Source organism: Macrotis lagotis, chromosome 2 (genome assembly GCF_037893015.1).
Source record: "Macrotis lagotis isolate mMagLag1 chromosome 2, bilby.v1.9.chrom.fasta, whole genome shotgun sequence".
In the NCBI taxonomy this organism is placed as follows: domain Eukaryota; kingdom Metazoa; phylum Chordata; class Mammalia; order Peramelemorphia; family Peramelidae; genus Macrotis; species Macrotis lagotis.
The window spans coordinates 124,382,698-124,406,093 of record NC_133659.1 but is presented as its reverse complement, the minus strand read 5'-3'; the positions used below and the strand labels follow the sequence as shown (position 1 = coordinate 124,406,093).

Sequence of the window (23,396 nt, the reverse complement as noted above, 5' to 3'; positions counted from 1 at the left end):
TATTTGTGAAGAACATAACAACAATTTTAAAAACAAGAAAGAGATCTATAAAATTATCTTGAATAATAATCAAAGATCTGGACAATGGAAGTTTGAAAAGAAACTAAAGATAATTAAAATACTTCTGCCAAAGACTGTGGCATTGTAATATTCCTGTGAAAAATTACTGTGCTATAAAGAACTTGTATAGTAAATTTTGCTGACAAAAGTTCATTTGTATTTTTTCCCCTACACTAAGTCTATAAACCATAACTTTTAACAGTGTATTGGTACTGACCTGCGAACAAACTTGGAAGTTATTTTACTTATTAAACCAGTTGATGTCCCCCTTCTGGCATGTGAAAATGTACCAGTTTCATGTGATGGCGATGCAGGTGGTCCATTATAAGTAGCATTCCGTCGTTCTCGAAGCTGTTCTCCATGAAAAGTACTTCGACTTGAACTCCCACGAGGAAAACGGGTTCGGTCTGGTGTAGCAGTACTAATACTGTGAGCAGATGGGGAAGCAGCAGGAATTCTCTGAGTTGTACCACTGGGAAAAATTAATATGCTATTTAAGTTGACATAGAAAAATTATTCACTCAGGAGTCATAATTGAAGCTAGAAGGAAAATTTACAGACCTTCCCATTGGCATTAATTTACTCCTCTCACTAGAGATGTGAACTAAGAAATGTCTTTATAGTCGGAGGTGATCCCATTTTTAGCAATAACTTGTAAAATGAAATATCTTTTGAATGTTTGTCATCTGAGTATCAATCATTTAAATATTAAGAAAACCTAAAGTTCAGAATATCCGATTATAGTACTCTTACTATGAATAAAGAGCAATTGGCTATGTATTAACTAACCTAATATCAAATGATAAAAACTTTCATGGGTAGATAGGCAACATTCTATAAACCAACTGGGTGTAAGAACAACACTGCCATCTCCAAGCCATTGAGTTTTAGAACTAGAGGCACCAGAGAGCATGTGGAGCCTAATTCTCCCTTTCTCTAATTTTTGTAAAATAAAAGTCTGAGGAATAGGGAGACTAACAGTCTTGTCTAAGCTGTAAGTAGCTGAACCTAACCCAGCCTTTCCTGCTCCCTGAGGTATGGCACACTATACCTCATACCAAAGGAAATGGGATCCACCCAGTCCATTACCCAGGTCGATAGTCAGGTCCGTCTTTGATGGTTGGCAATGTCACTTTTATAGGGTGGCCAGAGGCAGACATAGACTTCTGGTGTCGAGGGCGTGTCGACGCTGCAGCAGAAGTGATGGCGGAGCCCGCAGAAGGGGTACTACTTGCAGACATTTCTGTCAGACTTTTGAGTGTAAGTCATCAGGACAGCAATGGAAATATGAAATGGAAAACAAACTGAAATCTGCCTTGATTATAAAATGAGATTTCTACAAACAACCCAAACTGACAAATAACATACCGAAGAGACATTAACAATTAATTAATGAGTAATAAAACACAATTAATGATGTTCTAGCTAAAAGTATGCTGCAATAATTTTTTGTCACCAGTTTCCATGGAAAAGTGCTTGAGAAGATTATGAAGATTTTTTTCCCAATGGATTAAAAAATTAAAGAATGAAGTAATGGATCAAAATTTTTTTTCTCCTTATGTTTCAAAGTTTACAATATCTTATCATTATGGTTATTAATACTAAAATAATGAGGAGCACCAAGTTGGTAAAAATAAAGTCTCTAGCCATAAACATCAATACCTTCACTAATTATCAATTAAATGATAGACTATTATAGTGGAAAAGAAAATGTAAAGTTCTGAGTATCCAATCATGTATATGTACTTCTCCTGTGGCCTAGATAGGTGAGGTGGCCCAAATTGAAGTCCAGTAACTGGGGAAAAAAGAATAGATAAGATCACTACATGGACTTAAAAAATGAAAGCTTGGCAGTCAACGACTGACCACAGGCAGTAGATTTAATGTTGCTTAAGACTCCCACCTGCCCCTCCATGTTCAGGTCCAATGGGTGACTCAAATTCTGGATCTGGAGGCAGGAAGATGTGCTTTTGACTCTCAACTCAGATAATCACAGTATTAACCATGTGACTGAGTATATCAATAAATCTCAGGTTCAGGCTTCTCATCTGTAAAATGGGGATGGGAACACCATCTACTTGGCAAGGCAGTTTTGAGATAATGTAATAAAGTGCTTTTTGAACTTTAAAGCTCAATATTATTACTATTGGAACTAAAATTGGCAAAACTCTTCCACTTCATAATTTTCATGATCAAATCTTCAAACCAAATAATGTGAAGCACATTTTTATCCTCAATCTTATATATCTTAAGCTATATTTTTATTTATATAAATTTATTTATTTTTCTAATTACATGCAAATGCAATTCATCTCTCAATTTATTTATTTATTTATTCTTATTTTTGTACAAATGATGCTTTTTTATACATTACTAAAATATTCCTGTCTAAGAGTGTTGGGAGCCAGGGTCTCTAAGCTGTTTGACACAGTCGCGGCAAGAAGACTCAAGGCAGTCACACTGCCTGATGGAACAACATTTCCTCCTTCAATATAAATAGGGATTCCATTACTCATCCTAATAGTGGAATGACTATAAAGGAAAGATTTCAGAGAAATTCCTTGAATAAAACAGATAATGAACTCTGTCCAAATTTCACAGGACTGCCTCTCCCTGAGACATACAAAAGGCTTCAATATTATGAAATCTTTGAAGATACAGCACTGGGAGTTCCAGGGAGATGTCGGAATATATATAGGGAAACCAGATACAAGATGGGTCAGATAGAACTCCAGGGAAATTAACAGTTTTGCCCCTCTTATCATACACAGGAATATATGATAAAGATGGTGAGAGAAAAGTTAATATAGGTAACCTTAGTTTATTGGGAAAGAATAAAAAGTCATAGAAACTGTAGCATCTACCAACAAGGGCTGAAAGGAAAATTAGTTATTGAAAGGAGTCAACGGACAGGTGGACAAACATAACTACCCTCACTATAGGTTGTCAAAGAAGCATATCGAAAAATATTATATGCGGTACAAAAACATAGAAGCATTCCATTAAACAAATTATATCAAAGATTATTATAAGGAAAGTTCTGTTTAATTAATAACTTTACTATGCAGCAACAAACTAGGCAACAGGCAGGTTGAGGTCATCACAGCCTGAGCAGGGACAAGAAAATTAACTACATGATTGATAATCACACTTGTAACCACTACATGATCAAACTTGTAACCATATGAACTATATGATTAATGATGAAAATTGTATACTTTTGTAACCAAGGAAATGATTTTAGTTTGCTTGTTTCATATGATTTTGAAGACTATAAAAATAAATCTAAGCAGCTGACAGTCAGTCAACCTGCTCCTGCCTTTACCCACTTGTTGACTCAACTCATTTCGCCAACTCTATCCCCCGTCAGGTTCCAAGGACCCCGCGGAGGCTGGACCCCCACATAAGAGCAAACATAATACCCCCTCCCCCCAAAAAATATTGAACCGCATGAGTGATAAAGTAAAGAGAAAAATATTAAAATAAAAAAATAATAATAATAGGCACAGCCAGGTGGCGCAGTGGATGGAGCACCCGGGTCAAAATCCGGCCAACAATCACCCAGCTGTGTGGCCCCAGGTAAGCCACCCAGCCCCATTTGCCCTGCAACCCAATAATAATAATAATAATAATAATAATAATAATAATAATAATAATAATAATAATAATAATAATAAATAAAGAATATGCTTCAGTCTGCATTCCAACATCACCAGCTCTGTTGTGGGTGGATCATATTCTTTATGATAAGTCCATCAACAAAAGCTACTTCCATATTTTTCCACCATTGCCACTGCTGATCGCAACTCTCTCCATTCGTACTTCCCCATTACCTTACACTATATTTTCTCTCTCCTTTCACTCTGTCCCTCTTCTTAAATGTGCCGTAGGGTAGCTGAATGGTGCAGCAGACAGATCCCTGGCCCTGGGGCCAAGAGGCCCTGAGCCCACATACCACCCCTTAGGCTCAGCATCCACCCGGCCCTATGGTCCCAGACAGACCATCCAATCTCAGCCCCTTGCAAGAAGTAAAAAAGAAAATGTGTTATATCTGACCATTCTCACCCCACGGTCCATCCTCTCCTCCCATCACTCACATCTCACATTCCCGCCCCACTTCCCTCTGTCTCCCTTCTCTTTCCTTCTTACTCTAGATGTCTATACCCCATTGAGTATATATGCTGTTGGGGAACGGCTAGGTGGCACAGTGGATAGAGCACCAGCCCTGGAGTCAGTAGTACCCGAGTTCAAATCTGGCCTCAGACACTTAATAATTATCTAGCTGTGTGGCCTTGGGCAAGCTACTTAACCCCATTTGCCTTGCAAAAAAGAAAAAAAAAAGAGCTGTTTCCTCTCCTAGCCACCTCTGATGAAAGTGAAGGTTCCCTCATTCCCCCTTGCCTTCTTCCCTTCCATATCATTGCAATAGCTCAATGTAATAAAAAATCTTATTATATGAAGTATCTTAGCCTATTCCACTTCTCCTTTTTCTTTCTCCCATTAATTTCCCTTTTAGCCATTGACTCCATTTTTACACTATATCTTCAAATTCAGCTCTCTCCTGTGCTTCATCTATAAAAGTTCCTTCTACCTACTCTACTAAATGAGAAGGTTCATATGAGTATCATCAATATTGTTTTTCTATGCAGGAATACATGCAGTTCATCATCAGTAAGTCCCTCATATTTTCCCCTTCTCCTCCAATCTCTATGCTTCTCCTGAGTCCTGGATTTGAAGATCAAACCTCCTGTTCCGCTCTGGCCATTCCAACAGGAACATCTGAAATTCCCCTGGTTCATTGAAAGTCCATCTTTTCCCCTGGAAGAGCACCTTCAGTTTTGCCGGGTAGTTGATTCTTGGTTGCATTCTGAGCTCTTGCCTTCCGGAATATTATATTCCAAGCCCTACAAGCTTTTAAGTTGCTGCTAAGTCCTGTGTGATTCTGACTGCGGCTCCACGATATATGAATTGTGTCCATCTGGCTGTTTGTAATATTTTCCCTTTGACTTGGGAGTTCTGGAACTTGGCTATAAAATTCCTGGAGTTTTTTTTTTTTAAATCTCTTTCTCAGGGAGATCAGTAGATTCTCTCCATTTCTATTTTGCCCTCTGCTTCTAGGGATATCAGGGCAATTTTCCTGTAGTAATTCTTAGAAAATGATGTCAAGGCTCTTTTCCTGATTATGACTTTCTGGTATTCCAATAATTTTTACATTATCTTTCCTGAATCTATTTTCTAGATCAGTTATTTTTTCAATGAGATGTTTCACATTTTCTTCTAATTTTTCATTCTTTTGGTTTTGAAGTATTGTTTCTTGATTTCTTAGAAAATCAGCAGCTTCCCTCAGTTCCATTCTACATCTGAAGGATTTGTTTTCCTCAGAGAGCTTTCTTATCTCTTTTTCCATCTGGTCAATTATGCTTTTTAAAGCATTCTTCTCCTCAATAACTTTTTTTTTTTAGGTTTTTGCAAGGGTTAAGTGGCTTGTCCAAGGCCACACAGCTAGGTAATTAAGTGTCTGAGGCTAGATTTGAACTCAGGTCCTCCTGACTCCAGGGACAGTGCTCTATCCATGCACCACCTAGCTGCCCCTCCTCAATAACTTTTTGAACTGTTTTATCCATTTGACCTATGCTAGTTTTCAACATGTTATTTTTTACAGCATTTTTTTGGATCTCCTTGACTAAGTTGCTGACTTCTTTTTCATGTTTTTCCTGCATCTCTCTCATTTCTTTTCCTTCTCCCTCACTTGATTTTCAAAGTCTTTTTTGAGCTCTGTCATAGCCTGAGCTCAATTTCTGTTTTTCTTGGAGTCTTCAGATGTAGGAGTTTATAGTTCTTCATTTCAGATTGCGTATTTTGATCCTTCTTGGGATCATAGACATAGTATTTCTCAATGGTGTTCCTCTTTTTTCTCTGCTTACTCATTTCTCCAGCCTGTGCCTGGTTTTGAGGTGCTTTCTGAGCTTTTGAGTATTGGGACAACACCCCCCCAAGGATCTCTGTGTGTGAGGTTCTGTCTTTCCTCCTGATCTGTGAATGACCATATGCGCCCCCCTCTGACATGGGGCTGAGGGGGGGGGGGCTAGACTGCGATCAGGATCTGAATGTGGTCAAAGCCCCAGAGTCCTGTTCCAGGGACTGAGGACAGCGCTCGGCAGTCTCTCTCCGCTCCCCTACCTAGGCTCAGCACTCATGCCTGGGGGCTCCTGCTTACTGGCTCTGCCTGCTTCCAGTTCCCGGATCTGGGCTGCAGAGGCCACACTGCTCGCTGAGTGCCCTGAGGGCTGGGCTTCACACGCTCACTCTGCCAGAGGTTCCCCCACCCCCATTCCCCAAATTGTGTATGGTGCTCCCCAGAACCCTGGGGCTCCCTCTGGGAGGCTGAAGTTCCTTCACTCAGGTAGCCGCCCCTCTAACCCTGTGGAGAGGAGCCTTTCTGCTCTTTTCCAGGTTACTTTGGGCTGGAGAATTGCCTCACTGGATCCCTCTATGGATTCTGTCTCTTGAAAATTCAGTTAGAGCCCTTATTTTATAAGTTTGGAAATATCAGAAAGAGAGTACCTAAGAGAGGATCTTTTCCTGTTGCCATCTTGGCTCTGCCCCCCAATTCATTTTTTTTTAGGTTTCTGCAATGCAAATGGGGTTAAGGGGCTTGCCCAAGTCCACACAGCTAGGTAATTAGTAAAAGTGTTTGAGGCCAATTTGAACTCAGGTCCTCCTGACTCCAGGACTGGTGCTCTATCCACTGCACCACCTAGCCGCCCCCAATTCATTTTTCTATAAGATTTTGAGTTCTATATTTTTCTCCTTCCTTCCCTTTCCTCCCTCCTCCACTTAATAGTGAATCATTTGATGTAAGTTATACATATACAACTATGTTAAACATATTTCCATATTACTTTTGTGAAAGAAAATCAGAACAAAAGAAAACAAAAATCTACGAAAGGGTAAAAAAACATAAAGCATAAAACAAATTTTAACAATGGAAAGCAGTAAGCATTTCAGATTTCACAGTTCCTTCTCTGGATGTGGATGATATTTTCTATCACAAGTCCTTTAGAATTATCTTTGATCATTGTACTGATGAGAGGAGCTAAGTCTATCATAGCTGGTCATCATACAATTGCTGTTATTGGTTCTGCTCACTCCACTCAGTATCAGTTCATGTTAAGATTTTATAGGCTTTTCTGAAGTTTGCCTGCTTATTATTTCTTGCAGAACCCTCTACACCTACTTATGCTTCATGCTTTCTTTGTAAAATATTAAAGTCAATTCTATTAGGTTACTTCAATAATCATTCATTAAGTGTTTACTATGTACAAAAAAGTATATTTTCCTGGCCTCAGTGTATTGAATGTTAAGAAATTTGACTTGGCATTGATGATATTTCATTGGACGAAGTGTGAAATTCTTTCCCCAAGATTAATTTTTTTTTTTTAAAGTTTTTGCAAGGCAAATGGGCTTAAGTGGCTTGGCCAAGGTCACAAAGCTAGGTAAGTGTCTGAGGCTGGATTTGAACTCAAGTATTCCTGACTCCAGAGCCGGTGCTCTATCCTCTGTGCCACCTAGCGCCCCAAGATTAAATCTTTAAAAAGTTTGGAATCCCTTTCCTTGTGCTGGATCGATATCACTTTAAGTAAGAATGACTGATTTATTGTCAGATCATGCATTTGGATATACCCTTGGATTTTACCTTTAATAGGAAAAAGAGAGACAAAAGAAACAGAGAAAGGTTAAGAGGTCAAATAAAAAACGTCAGTTGGATTTATGTGAATTTAGATATCTGAGGGAAGCCAACAAAACCACCTATGAATGATGTACTGTCTAGCACATAGTAAGGCTTAGTACATGCTTTTTTTTTTTTTTTGCAAGGCAGTGGGGTTAAGTGGCTTGCCCAAGGCCACACAGCTAGGTAATTATTAAGTGTCTGAGGCCGGATTTGAACTCAGGTACTCCAGACTCCAGGGCCGGTGCTCTATCGACTACGCCACCTAGCTGCCCCAGTACATGTTTTTTTTTTTTTAATCCAATCTACTGTATTTCCTGGTGTAACCCAAGTCTGAATGGGTTGATGAGCTACTGGTCCCTCTAGCAGTCTCTTCCTTTGGCCACTCTCCAAGGTCCTGCCTTCATGATTAGTCCTTCAGACTGATAATAAGACCCTGAACCCTCTCCAGGAGGGCAAATGGAGTTTCAAACTCATGCCATGTGAAGAAGAGATGTAGAGAATTTGGGAATATTTAGTCTTAAGACCTGTGGGGTCATAGCCATAGTCTCCAAATATCTACAGAGCTGTGACAAGGAGGAAGAGTGTTTTGCACAGTGCCTGGCATATAGAAGGTGCTTAATAAATGTTTAGTGACTGACTGTTCTTCTTGGTCTTGAACAGCAGAAGTAGGAGGAATGGATGGAAGACAGAAAGAGGAAAATAAGGCTTGACAAAAAAGAATTCCCAACAGCTAAAGTCATTCAAAACTAGAATGGGTTATGTCACACGGTGGAGGGTTCTCTTTTATTGATGGCCTTCAAGCAAAGGTCACATGAACTTGCAAGGTACACTGTAGAAACACTTCTTTTTCAGAGAGATAACTGTTAAAATCCTAATCCAAATCAGTTAGTCATTTTTAATGTGGGATCAATGGGGCAACCTAGTACAGAATCAAGACTTCACCATTTATGCCAGGAGTTAAACTCATTGAGGGAATTTTAAAGAGATATCATTAGCACCAGAGTCAAGCATTATCAGTGGGAAAGAGGGGAGATTGAAGTTTTTTTTTTAAATCCTCATTGTATAGGAAAATCTCATGGAGGTCCAAAGTCCTCCTCCATAGGGGCAATGAGGATTGAGGATTATGTTTGAATGTACCCAGTACTTATGCAGGACCTCCACAAAAAGTCCTTCTCTGCTGTATCTTCAGAGTTCATCTCTGCACATAAAAGGGGAATGTCTCTGAGTACTGCCCGGTGACAGACTGAGGATCATGTTAGCTTCAGGGTGATGACTTTCTTGGTCATAGCAGCTCCAGCTATGAAACTGTAGAAGGGTGAAAAGCCCTGTGTTTAAGTATTGTGCCAGGTTAGTGTGTGTCTGTGTATATGCTGTACATATGTTTATGTGCATGTGTGTATGTGTGGTGGGGAGGTTAGGGGAAAGGGAATAAAAGAAATACAAAGCAGGATATTGTTCCAGTGTTCAGGGAGCTCACAATATATTTTATCTCCAATTAGGAGGAAAATAAGTTAAAATATGGAAAATGAAATGTCATCAAGTCAATAGTAGAAGAGTAAATAGAATTTTGTTAGAGTTGATCTAATGATTCTTTTAACCTGAACTGATAAGTGTTCATGGAATTTTAGAATTTCAGAGCTGGAAGGGACTGTGAGGATCCTTTAGTCTTATTCCATTTTATGAATTGGGAAACAGACCTAGAGAGTTGCAATAAAGTTACCAAGTGGATAGAGGTGATGATCTGGGTCTTCTGATTCCTCAATTTTAAAAATGAGGGGCTTGGATAAGATCATCTCAAAGGACTCTTTCAGTTCTAAATCAATGATCTTATGACTATGGCTATGACTTACCATTTTTGTGACTGTCTTCATTAGTATCACCCTCTATCACAAATCTACCACTCTGAGCTTTCCTTCCTATCATGGACTCCAGGTCAATCAACTAAAGTTAATCTTCAGGTTCCATTTGCCCTACATCTTTTTACAATGCTTGGGCTATAAACTCTCAGCAGACCCATTATCTAGTTCTTCTAATTCTTGTACCATGTCACAGAATGCTACTCTCAGAATTCTAGGAATAAAACTGCTCTGGTTAAACATCAAATGTTTAAACTACAAATCAAATTACTTCTTACCTGCTGTCTTTCCCATTCTGTATTGCAGAATAACGATCTGTTGTCCTTTCACAAACATATGTGTTTCTTCTTGTCATACCACTTCCAGGAAAGACATTATTCTATAAGAAAAAAACGGAATTTTTCAATTTCAATTACATCTTGGGAAATGGATAAAATATAAACTGCAAATTATACTGAAAACTGTACAGTAAATTTTAATGAACAGAAACCTCAATTATTATGATTTGATTGTTTTTCTACTTAGTTTTTAAGAGTAAAAATTGATAAAAGAATACATTTATATTAGGGTTTACCTATTTACCTATTACCTAATACATCCATATTAAGGTTTACCTACCATTTCTAGTTTATCTTGGTGTCCTTTAAATTCATTCCAATTTCTATCACTGGTGTTAGCAATCTTTGAAAGTGGGAGTAAATGGGGGTACACTGTACTGTGCTAATAATTCTCCTTTAACCAAATGGCTGATACTTCTCAGTCACTACTTTCTCTGAAAGTCTTTGTGGGATGAATGGTTAGATAAGTCAATACCCAAGGAGGTGGCTTCTATGAGTACAAGCTTCACAAAGTTCATCAACACGTGATGAAAGCTATCTTGATCCTAAGTCTCATCCCCATAGCAGTGAAACCAGTTAATTGTAAGCAGTTGGGAGGTTCTCTGATGAAAATGAAAAGAAGGGGTGACTAGCAAGGCAGGCAGCTTTGTCATGTGTCACATAGATTTCTTTGTACACTTCCAATTTCTACATGCCATGCTATTCCAAATCTTCTCATAGGTCTTCTTTGGTATATGGATCTTAATCTGTTAATACCCATCCTATTCCTAATTTTAGAGGACAATAGAAAGAAAAAGGGTAATCGTAATCATGACTTTATGGCACTTCAAAATTCTCAGTTATTAAAGGAGGATTAAAGCACATTTACTAGGACATACTTATAAAGACTGACAAAGGTGCGAATATAATTTAGAAATACTTTTTAACAAGAGATTTTCTACTTAATCTCCAGTTAAACTGAATGAGTCTTAATTAACCCAGAAAACTGTGTGCCTAAATCTCAATCGTACATTTACCTAAAAGGGATGACTTCTGGGACTAAATCACAAATATAAAAAAGTAAACTGAATGGAAAATAGCTGAAAATAAGTTACATTTAAATAGGGTATTTTTCACATTAAATTTAGATGTATGTGACCTATAGTAAACAAGGGATGGACAACTCTAAATTACATCTAGAGTGATCTATTATTTAACCCAAATAATGGGACTGGAAAATTTGCCTGCACTTGTCTGGTATAAGTGGAAGTTAAGAAATCAAAGAGATGGGTTGGGAGATGGATGCCTCTTGTGATCTTCTCCCATACAGTTTCTGTAGAAAGAGGATACATCAAAGCAATATATTATTCCATGTAACAACTTGGAAAAAGCTGAAAACTTTGCTGTTATTAAGGTGAGAAACTCTGAGCACATATGTAAGTTGCTCCCTTGGAGATTGGAATAAATCCAGGGTTTGCAAATAAACCTTTCCTTTTTTTTCTAACATTCTTTTCTTAATATTTAGTTGAGAAAAAATTTGTTACAACTTCAGAACCTTTTTCCGGTATAAGGAAGCATTTTTCTGTTTCTGATTTTTAAAAAAAATTTATTCAATTTATTCATCATAATTAAGGAGTTCTCAATGTGTATCTGTGAAAAAAGAGATGGTTTCAATATAGGAGTTTAGAAATACTGTATGCATACAAGTATAGGTGAAATGAATATTAAAGTACAAGATTACTGATGAGCTGAGGGAGCTACCTTATAGGGCTGTGAGCAAAATACTTTCTTTATGAACTTTAAAGCATTATATATATTTTGAGGAAATACTAAACAATTTAAATTATTTCTAAATGTCATCAACAATAAGGCATTAAATGTATTAAAAGCTGAGGCTGTCCTGGAAGGGTTACAAATTTGCTTTAAGTACTAATCATACACTTTTTTGGGGGGGACATTTATCATTTAAGCCAGATAACATCCAAAAAAGTCCTTATCAACATGTAGTGCTATTAACATGGGGGCCATGAATGTTCCTTTTTAAAAGTAGTCTGACAAAGTTTATTTCAATATAATTAGCTTCCTCTGTAAACCTATGTATTTTACTTTATGAATCGAAATAATCTCTTCATTTAGGCATGATGCTAATCATTTCCCTGTTTGTTTCTTAAAATGCTGTTAAATGTGATTCAAATAAAAACTAGCATTTACTACTATTGCCTTAAGATTTGCTAAGGGCTTTAGAATCATGATCACATTTGAATCTTGTGTGATAAAAACTATATGTATTTTATACACGAGGAAACTACGGCTCAGAAAAATTAAGTGACCTGTCTATGGATACACAGCAAGCAAATGTGAAAAATGAGATTTGAATCCAATTCTTCCTGACCTCAAATTCAGCATCCACTTCCACACTGCTTCAGCTTAACACTCTTCTGAATCCCTAAACTAGAAAGCAATTGTTTGGCTCAGAGGGAGAGATAAAAATGTGATACACACGAACCTGGTAGTGTTTTCTTCAACATTACCAACAGTGTATGAATTGCTAAATATTGTGTCCTCTTCTTAAGCCTATCCTCTTTTTACTTCTTAACAGTATAATTTAGTTAGTGTTGGCTATCTTCTTCACTTTAGATTTTCATGACACTTCTTTTTTCTAGTTCTCCACTATCTGATTACTCATCTTGGCTAGATTCATGTCCTGTCACCTAACCAGATTTACCAAAAAGGTTTCGTCTTGAGTCTTCTCTCTCTACAACCTCATCACTCCCCTTGGCCTCAATGATCATCTTTATGCAGGATGACTCTTGCATCTATCTAAGCTACTCTCTTAAACTCCAGTTCTTTGTTACCAACTGCCTGTTGGAAAGTGGCAAATGAATGACTCATAGGAATTTATCATCTTCCCTCCCAAAGTCATTCCTCCTTTAAACTCACCCAATTTCTGTTGAGGACACTGTTATACTTGCATTTACTCAATTTCCACTTTTGGATTCATCTTTGACTCTTCCTTCTTCACCCCACAAGTCAGTTGATTCTACATGCCTATCCTGTTTCATATTTGCCCTCTCTCTCCTCACAGCCATTACTCTAGCTCAGGTCTTCATCATCTCAGATTATTACAGCAAATTCCAAGATGTATGGCTAACTTCCAATCTTTTCCCACAATCTAGGCTCCACAGAGCTGTCAAAATAATATTTCTAAAATATGAATTGGACCATGTATCACGCCATATTCAAGAACTTTCTATAGCTTTTCCTGACTCTAGTATAAAATATGAAATGTTTAGAATACTTTATATAAAATATTAAAGTATCTCATCAATATCCTCTGCACCTCTGATTGACTCTTCTGAATGTAGGATATGGCCATGGGTTGCTCAAAGACTTCTGTTTAAGGTGGGAGCCCAAAATAGTCTTCTCTCCATTTCCCATCAACTACACTGCTCTTGGATTTTATTGTGCCTTCCTTCCCCAAGAAGATCAATGAGTGGAAAATCTTATTATTCTGCCTGATTGAATGAGCCTTCTGACTCACATCTCCTTAGTACCCTCTGTTCTTCTGATTGGACCCTCTGACTAGAAGACAGAGTTATAGATTCCAGGGTCTCTATTTGTTACCTAAACTTGGCATTTCTTTTCTGGTTTCTTTGCCTTGGTACAGGCTATTTTCAATGCTTGGAACAGTTTCTTCTCTTCTTCGTATAATCACTAACTTTCTTCACAATGCTGATCATGGGAAGGCTTTCTTCTCTTCCAGTGGTCAGTGCTTTCTCCTTACTCCTCAAATCATCTTGCAGATAATTCCATGCTCAAATGCCGTATCCAACTCTCATTAGAATGTAAGCTAGTCTAAGGATAAGGAATGCTCTTTTTTTTAAAACACTGTTAACACCTTTGTTTCTCACATGGCTACTCTCCTGATTTGAGCAGTTCCAGAAAGACATATTCCTGCAAAACACATCTACTCTGAAACTGACCCCTTCTTAGTGTCCCTGCTTCACTCCTCTGACTGGAGAGGACACTGAAGAGCTCCTCCTGGAGTATCATTGAAGAAGGGAGTCCAGGGCAGCTGGCTCATCATTTACCTCATCTGGTCAAAGGAGTTAAATGCTTCCCTCTTTTTACTTCCCACCCCAACCTCCCTTCCAATTTTTTTAATGTCTTATCTTTCCCTATTAAGATTTTGAAATCTTCAGAATGGATGGTGTCTTTTGCCTATTTTGTTATGCACTCTAGCACTTAGCAGGGTGCCTAATAAATAGATAGTGACTGGATGCCAACATCCAGTCTAGTATGTACCTTACGGGCCCTTAAAATGAGAGTGGGATTAGAATGACTGGAGTTTACAATATAGATTGGTGTACCAAGGCTAACTGATACACATGGAAATAATTAACATGAAGAAATACATAATTAAATTCTAATTTATGGATGAGAGTAACAGAGAAATTTACTGATTAAGGATTGGCCTTTGAATGAAGACAAGGGGAAAGAAGAATATTTATTATTACCTATTATGGACAAGATACTATACTAAGCAATTTTACAACAATTATCTCATATGACCCTTAGAAAAACTCTGAAGTAGGTGCTATTACTATTCTCATTTTATGAGGAAACTGAGGCAGATAGCAGTTAAGTGTCTTACCCAGGGTCATACCCTAGTATCTGAGGCTGGAGTTGAACCCCAGGTTCAGTGCACTGTTCACTGTGCCACCAGCCAGCTTTTCTTCCTGATAAAACACAGACTTAGATTAAAAATAGTTTATAGATCATTTTAAGGGTTATAAAGTATTTCTTTGCTTCAACTTCTAACATGTTTTAAGAACAAAGATGAAAGAGATCAAGCACAGTCTTGAATTCTTTAGCATGGTACAATGGAAGTAAGATGGGATTTATAAATGGACTGAAGAGAGAGAGCAAGGGTATTTCAAGAAATGGGAACAACATCAAGTACAGAAGTAGTCCTACATATATCCTGTTTATGGGATACTAACCAGGATGAAAAGTGTAGGCCTAGTATTAGGGAGCAATGAGAAATAAAGTTGGATAGAGGTACAGTGAGTTGGGGCAGGCAACTGTATGGCTGATAATCAGATGATGAATATGAATACTTTGCCTGATATTCCCCAAACAATCTTTTAATTTGGTAAGCCCTACATTCAAAAAAAGCATAAGCTGTACAAAACAGAGATTCAGTTTCATATACCTTTTTTTGTTACTGTTGTTTTCTATAGGAAAATGCTCATAAATATTGACATGCATCAAGAAAAGAGCAGTGAACACTAATAGTTATATAATTGGAACTATTTGCAAGTCAGTTGTAAGACCTATTGATTTCACCTTTGTAATAACTTTCATATATCCTTCTTCTGACACAGCCACCACACTGATGCAGTGTGCCTGTCTCAAGTCACTCCCCATTCTAATTCACCCTCCTTTAAGCCACCAGTGTGATTTTCCTAATGCATAGATCTGACCATGTCACCCTGATCCCTACCCCAATTTACAGTTCCCTGTCCTCTCCAAGATTAATTATAAAATCCAGTTTGGTATTCAAGGCTCTACACAATCCCCCTTCCTTGCCTTCTCTTTAATCTTTTTTTATCTCATATTCCCCACCTCAGTCACATACTCTTTCATTCAGTGAAATACAATTCTATGACAAGAAATAAGATACTCTTATCTTATCTCTTAGTTATCTCTCCTTTTCTGGTGCTGCTCCCCAGGCCTGCAATGCTTTCCTGCCTCACTGCCTCTTGACTTCTGTAGCTTCAAGTGACAGGTGAAATCCCATCTTCTACAAGAAGCCTTTCTCAATTCCTCTGTTGCTTAATCCTGTAGATAGCTTGTTTGTCCACACTGTTTGCATGTTGTCTTTCCCATTAAATTGTGAGCTCCTCAAAGACAGGGACTGTTTTTTGCCTTTCTTTGTAATCCCACTCCACGCACCCCTCCCCCAGCACTTGGCAGACTGCCTGGCCCAGAGCAAATGTTAAGTCAATGCTTACTGACTGATGGGCTTCTCTTGATTTTCTGCTGATTAGCTCACTAATTCTTTTTCATCCAGCTCTCTCAATGTGTGTGTGTGTGTGTGTGTGTGTGTGTGTGTGTGTGTGTGTAACACATTCAGGGATATGCCTCGGGTCTCTTCTATCTTTCCTCACAGACTCCTTTCAAAACTGTCTAATAATCTAAGCTTTTTTCCTCTCAGGCCTGCATTTCTATTACATATCTTTGCCTGTATATCCTCCCAATACCTCAAATTCAGCATGGATAAACCTGCTGAATGAATACACAAACTGGGCTGGGCAGCCTCTCCTTCCAACTTTGATAGCCTGTGAAGTGACCCCAAATTCTGTTTTTCCCTTCCTTTAAATAGCAACCCCCACTTTCTCTCTGTAATCCATGTTAAGAACCTAGGGGCAGTTTTCTTTTTAAACTTTTCCCTCACATCAACTCCTGTCTCTCATGTGCCTGGCATCCTTTTCCTTTATTTCATTCCTTTAGTTCAGATTCTCTTTACTGGACTTCAGTCTCCTCTCCAGATACTTTCTTTTCCAGTCCATCCTCTATGTCATTGCCAGAGTAATTTTCTTATGGTATAGCTATAATCATGTCATTCATCTGCTCAAAAACCTTGAAAGATTTCTGTTTCCTAAAAAAGTCTGAACTTTTTAGCAAGACATTCAAATTAATTCTATCCTATAGTCCAACCCGCCTTCCTCCTTCCACGTATCTACTCTGCCTGAGTTGTCATGTTCTTAACCTTTGCTCGTCATGCTCATATCTTCTGTCCACTCTATACGAGGCATTAAAAAAAATCTCTGCCTGTAGAAATCCTATCAATTAATGCTCATCTCAAGATTACCTCCTTCATGACACTTCTTCTAATCTAGTGACAAAATGTGCTCTTTCTTCTCCAAGTCGCATAGTACTTTGAAGTAATAATAAGAATGGTAGCTTTTATTTATATAACACTTTAAGTCTCATAAAGCACTTTCTGACACCAGTCCTGTAAAATAGGTAGTGCAAGTGTTATCACCAGAAGGAAACTGAAGTTAAATGAGTTTTAATGATTTGCTCACCCATGTTCTTTCAGTTAGTAAAAACCAAAGTCAGTATGTGCCAGAGCTGAAACACAAGCCCAAGCTGCCTTAGAAAGTCTAGTTCTCTTTTCACTTTCCTGTTCTATACATTCAATATGATACTTTTACTATTTTGTGTATTAATATTTGTACATAAATGACATTGTGTATTCAGAGATGGCCTTAAGAGGCCTGGGCTCAGGTCCTGCCTCTGACATATTCACTTGCTGTGTGAGCCTGAGCAAGTTGTCTAACCATTCTGTGTCCCAGGCAATTCTCTTAAGACTTTAAGTTGCAAAGCAGGTTTTGATCTTTCTTGGGTGAGGAAGCTTCCTCATTGTAAATGCCCTATGCCAATGAAGTCACAGGTTTGTTCAAAACAAACAAAACAAAATAAAAAAAAAAATGAGGTCTCTCACTAAATAGTTCCCTAAGTGTAAAAACCACATGTTGCTCACATAGATATCCTCTGCGGTATCTTGCAAGGAGTAGAATTCTTTTCTTTAGGTTTTTTGAAAGGCAATGGGGTTAAGTGGCTTGCCCAAGGCCACACAGCTAGGTAATTATTAAGTGTCTTAGACCGGATTTAAACTCAGGTACTCCTCACTCCAGGGCTGGTGCTCTATCCACTGCACCACCTAGCTGCCCCAAGGAGTAGAATTTAAATCTCTATTGGTTGAATTGATTGGAAAGCTCCTTAGATTATAGAATGTCATCCTTTCTATAACTTCTAAAGTTTATAAATGAGATCAAATAAATACATATGTACTCTGTTATTTAAAAAATAAAGATATTCTGAATTTTAAACCATGATCACAATACACTTCTACATGCAATAATTTATACGAACACTTGGCATAGAAGATTTTTTTCTTTCGGGTCCTACAAGAGGACTTGCTGTCATCTCTGCTTTGGATCCAACTACAGTGCTGCCAAGTTTATGAGATACATCTTTGTCCCATTCCTCTTTTTGCTCACTTTCCGCACTGTTTGCCTGAGCCCTTTTGGTGTATGACACTGCGGCAGGAATTGATGGACCAACTGTAAAATAAAACATAGCATCATCAACTCAAAAGTATTCATTTTTTTCCTGTTCATAAATTAAACTTGATTTTCTTTGACCTTAGAAAAGTGACTTTTTATGCTGAAATCTGAAACAAATATGAGTGCCTTTTTGAAAAAAAACTTGGCAAAAAATAAGCATTTACCACTTCTGATACTATAAATCAGTAATTTAATGGGATGCGGAACAAAAAGGCACAAAAACACAAGTGGATCTTCAATTTTTAAAAAGAAAGAAATAAACCCTGTCCTTTCAAATATGCTTTCAAGAATGCCTGTTCCATAATGAAAAAAAATGTGCTTTCATTTCAAGGTTTTTTTAACTTCCATATTCTCTCGTTGAGATGTGGCTCCCTCATGATGCTACTGCATCCTTAATCACCTTTTCTAATATTGGCTGCATTTTCACTTACTCTCAATTCACAGATGGTGGTAGAGGAGTTGTTCTCCATTCCTACCTCTTAATCTGCCATGATTGCATAATCAATCTCTCTTTCTTAGAGGTTCCAATCAATATTAATTTATCATCCAATCAAGATTCTGGTAGATGGTATCTGCTCACTTCCAAGGTATTTTCTTCCTTCTACCCTCAGTGAGTTCAGTGTTTGACTTTCTCTTCATCCCAACCCCTCCTGTCTCTAACTAGAGATTTAACTTCCCAGTTCCTCTATCCACTCAATTCCCATGATTTATTCAATCATTACACTTCAGCTATAGAGATGGTTACATATTTGATCTTATTATTACCCACGAGTGGAACTCTAAAATGAGCCTTAAAAATAACTTTTGCTCTGCCTTTTGATGACTAACTTTTATTTCTCATCCTCATCCTTAACCTAACCCCATCCCTAGCTAAACTCAACTCCCTTTCCTATATAGAGCTCTTGGTGAATTACTCTAACTCCCATCCTACCTTCTTGCCCCCATATCTCATCACAATTACTCCATCAAATCCAAATCATGACTACCCTCAATTTACCGCCTTTGTTTCTATTCCAATGCTGTTGAACAGAACTAGAGGAAAAATACAAAAGTGTGCTGAATAAATTCATTACAAACTTATATTATGTGACTTCAAATGGACCCTTACCACAACCCTCTAAGCTAAGGATTTTGCTTCACACATCACTGGGAAAATTGATGTCATTTGATGAGTCTCCTCTTCTCCCCTCATCTCATATTACTCAGATGTCTTCCTTCACTATCTTCATTTCTGTCCTACATGAAAAGGCCCCCCTCTCATTGCCATGGTGAACACTTATGCACTCAGAAGTGATCCCATCTATACTATTTTCTTAAAAAAAAAAACTGCTTTCTCTAGTATCTACATTCTTTCACTAATCATCAATCCTTCTTGGACTGCAAGCTGTTTCTCTGCTATCTAAAAGCACACTCATGTCTTCCCCTATCCTAAGTCATAATTACTAAACTGACAATGCTCTCTCAATGATCTCTTGATTATCACATCTAATAGTCTTTTCTTAATCTTCATTCTTCTCGACCTTCTGCAGACTTTGTCATCGTGGACCCACTCCCTTTTCTTGGATAATTTTTTATCTTTAATTTCTTATTTTATTTTACTGTATTTTAGGTTTTCACAAGGCAAATGGATTAAGTGGCTTGCCCAAGGCCACACAGCTAGGTCATTATTAAGTGACTTGTTCAATTTGAACTCAGGTACTCCTGACTCCAGGGTTGGTTCTCTATCCATTGTGCCACCCTGCTGCCTCATCTTTAATTTCTGATGACACTGTTTTGGTCTGGTTCTACTCCAAACTGACTGACCTCTTCTTAGTCTCACTGGCTAGATATTCAACCAGATAATTTCACTATGTGTCCTCCAAAATTCTGTCCCGGTTCCTTTTCTCTTCTCCCTCAATATTATTTACCTTCATGATCTCAACAGCTCCCACAGATTCAATGATCGTCTCTAGGTTGATAATTCCCATATATAGAAATATATGTGTATATATATTTATCTAGCTGAAACTTTCTATATTACTTACAATATATTGATATTAAGTTTAATGTGAGAAATATAGAACTTGCAATTGCCTAATAAAAATGTTCCTAGTATTCTCTTTATCAAATTAGATGTTTCCTAGACATCTTAAGCACAAAATTGAACTCACCTTTTTTTTTTTTTTAAGTTTTTGCTAGGCAATGGGGTTAAGTGGCTTGCCCAAAGCCACACAGCTATGTAATTATTAAGTGTCTGAAGCTGGATTTGAACTCAGGTACTCCTGACTCCAGGGCCGGTGTTCTATCCACTGCGCCACCTAGCTGCCTGAACTCACCTTTCTTCTCAAAGCCTTCTCTTCCTAACTTTCCTATTTCTGTGGGGATTACCACAACTTCCTAGTCAACCAAGCTTGTCTTCTCATTCTCTCACTCACCATACCCACGTAGATGCCCAATCCTGTCATTTCTATCTTCATAACCTCACAAGGAGATGGCATCTCCCCATATGCTCTCTTTTCTCCTTTGACACTGAACCATGATAGTGAAGGCTCTCTCTACCTCTTTCCTGGATGATGTAACCTATTGGTGCCTCAAATCTCTCCCTACTCTTCATAAAATACAAATCGTATCATGTCACATCCCTAGTCAGTCAACTTCAGGGGAACCCTGTTATCTCCAAGATCAAATATTAAATCCTGTTTGGCTCTCCATAACCTGACCCCTTCCTCCATTTCCAGCTTTTTAATATCGTATATATCCCAGCCCCCCCAAGCACTCTATCATCCAGTGTTACTGACCTCCTTGCCAATCCTAGGACAAGACATTCTATCTCTTGACTCTGGATATTTTCCCTGCCAGCTCCCCATGGCTGAATATCTCTCCCTCTTCTTCTCAAGCACCCTAGCATCCTTGGTTTCTTTCAAATATCAGCTAAGCAAAAACCTTTCCCAAGCCCCCTTTATGGTGGTTCCTTCTCTCTTGGTTTTCTTAATTATCTCCAATTTAGTATGTATATATATTTTGTAAATAGTTGTTTACAGGCTGTTTCTCTTAGAACTTACACTGTATATCTTCTATACATACTCAGTTATTTGCATGGTGTCTCCCCCATTAGAAAGAACTCCCTGAGGGCAAGGACTGTGCTTTGCTTTTCTTTGTATCCACAGTCCCTGGCATATTGTAAGCACTTAGTGAATGCTTCCTGAATGATTAATGCTTGCTTGCTGCCTTTGTATATTACATTACTTGTTTGAAAATGCTTCCCACCATGGTCACTGAAACGCCTCTGTTTCTGATTTGCTGATATACTCCTCTGGACCTTCAGATGAGCAGGAGATTGCATAGAACTGTTGTTTAGGTCACTGCTGGGGCGAGATCGCTGACACAAATTACCACTGGACAAAGATTCACTTCCTTCAAACTAGAAGCATAAGAGAAAGAAGACTGAGATTTTTGAAAAAGATCTTAAAAGAAGTGACATATACACTTGCTTTATTAATCTGATATTTTAAAGCTTATTAAGGAAAGACCCTGGGCCCCAAAAGACAGACCCTAAGTAGAACTGTCTGATCCCTAATGACAAAAAGTTTATTGTCTGAAAAGAGCTTGCACAAGAAAATTTTCAAGGGGAGGAAGGGAGGGAGGGAGCGGAGAGAAAGAGAGAGAGAGAGAGAGAGAGAGAGAGAGAGAGAGAGAGAGAGAGAGAGAGAATGAATTTAGTTTTCAGCTGCTCAAAGGGGAATGGAAAAGGAGTGAGATGACACCATGACAAGAGGCTTTCAGGTGGAAATTGGAGGGTAAAGGGAGAAGACATCTGTAGAAATACCAAGCTGGTTCAAGCTGGTTCTGGGGTTTCTGGCAGCTATAGGAATATCCAGATTTAGCTAGTGTTCACCTGCAAAGGATCTCTGCTGTGTGCTGCAGTTATGGGCTTCAGAAGCCTTTCTGATTGGCTAGAGTCATTAGAGCCCAGGTTAACAAGCTATTCTATAGGATTTTACTCTAAACGTCAACACAATTAAAAATTCTTTGCTGGCCAAGTGGTTTCTGGTTCCCAGAGTTTTCAGGGTGTCAAAATTTTACCCCTAGCCCTTCCCTTCAAGAGAAGGAAATATGGTATTCCTTGAAACTTAACAGTTTCTCAATTACTCTTTCACCTTCCCCAGGTTTGTGGTTTAACACTTAATACATGTTCCTGTTTTTGTTCAGTCTTTTCAACTGTTTCTGACTCTTCATGACCCCTTCTGAAGTCTTCTCTCATAAGAACTGTTACAATAGCTTTTTTTTTTTTTATGAAAAATGACCAGTACAAATTTAATGCAAACCTCATTAGAACTATAAACCAGAGGAAAGAAGTTGGGTCACAAATTTATCATTTTGCCATGAATCAATTAAATTCTTTGTTAAAATACCATAAAGTTGTTATTTTTAGGTATTAAAAAGATTACAGTAGTGTGGCAGTATTGTAAAGTAGAAATAGGGCTGACCTTGGAACCAGGAAAACATGGGTTCAAGTTTATTTAGCCTTTGATCCATTCCAGTTTGTAACTGTGAGTAAGATACAATTCTCCAGTAACCAAGGAAATACTTGAAGATCAAGTTACAGTTTTGGACACAATATATGTGTGGATATATTTCGCTTGACTATTCATTACAAGGATTATTTTTTCTTTTATCTTTTTTCCCTCATTAAGCTAATTAGGAGGGAGAGGAGAATTAACAGTAGTGTTAACAGAACAAGAAAAACTTATTGAAGAGAACAGAAGAAAGGTCAGAAGAAAACACAAGCTGGTCAGCTTTGTAAAGCAACAAGTTGAATTCATTACATATATTAAAAAAAAAATACCCAAGTCAGGTATGATAGAGATGAGCAATTTCTCATATAATCCTTTTATAGTCTACTTTGTCTACATAGGTTTTTTTTTTGGGGGGGTATTTATTCACACTTTTACTCCTACACACACTAGTCACATTCATTAAGTTGCAATTATTTACATTACTTAAAAAGTCAGAAAGAAATACTTACTTCAGGTGGTTTTCTGCCCAGAAGTAGATAAGTAGCCATAACTTCATCATATTTATGATTTATTAAGGATACATTTATTTCATCTCTTGAAAAACCCATTGTTACCATGACATCTACAGAAAAGAAAATACAGAAAATCACATTAGTTGGTAGATAGGTTATTGTTTGAAAATAAACAAAATGAGCATGTCAACAAAGTCTAGAAGTGACAATTAAGTCCTGATTTTACAGAGAGAGAGAGAGAGTGTGTGTGTGTGTGTGCATACATACACACACACATAGATATAC

At 37.9% G+C, this 23,396-nt stretch overlaps 1 protein-coding gene across 7 annotated transcripts in view; it reads right to left on the bottom strand.

The window, feature by feature from the left end:
• Nucleotides 1-23,396, bottom strand: part of MARK1 (microtubule affinity regulating kinase 1) — a 149,804-nt gene that overhangs the window by 11,454 nt on the left and 114,954 nt on the right. For 4 of the 7 annotated variants that reach the window (XM_074222706.1, XM_074222707.1, XM_074222704.1 and 1 more), the window contains 6 exons: nucleotides 23,109-23,221; nucleotides 21,329-21,503; nucleotides 17,910-18,100; nucleotides 9,927-10,027; nucleotides 1,150-1,311; nucleotides 278-532 (listed from right to left, as the gene is read on the bottom strand). In XM_074222706.1, the coding sequence (XP_074078807.1) occupies nucleotides 278-532; nucleotides 1,150-1,311; nucleotides 9,927-10,027; nucleotides 17,910-18,100; nucleotides 21,329-21,503; nucleotides 23,109-23,221 (997 nt within the window). Of the gene's footprint in view, nucleotides 1-277; nucleotides 533-1,149; nucleotides 1,312-9,926; nucleotides 10,028-14,619; nucleotides 14,705-17,909; nucleotides 18,101-21,328; nucleotides 21,504-23,108; nucleotides 23,222-23,396 lie in introns of those variants that run through there. The other 3 variants (XM_074222705.1, XM_074222708.1, XM_074222710.1) reach the window with 2 other exon arrangements.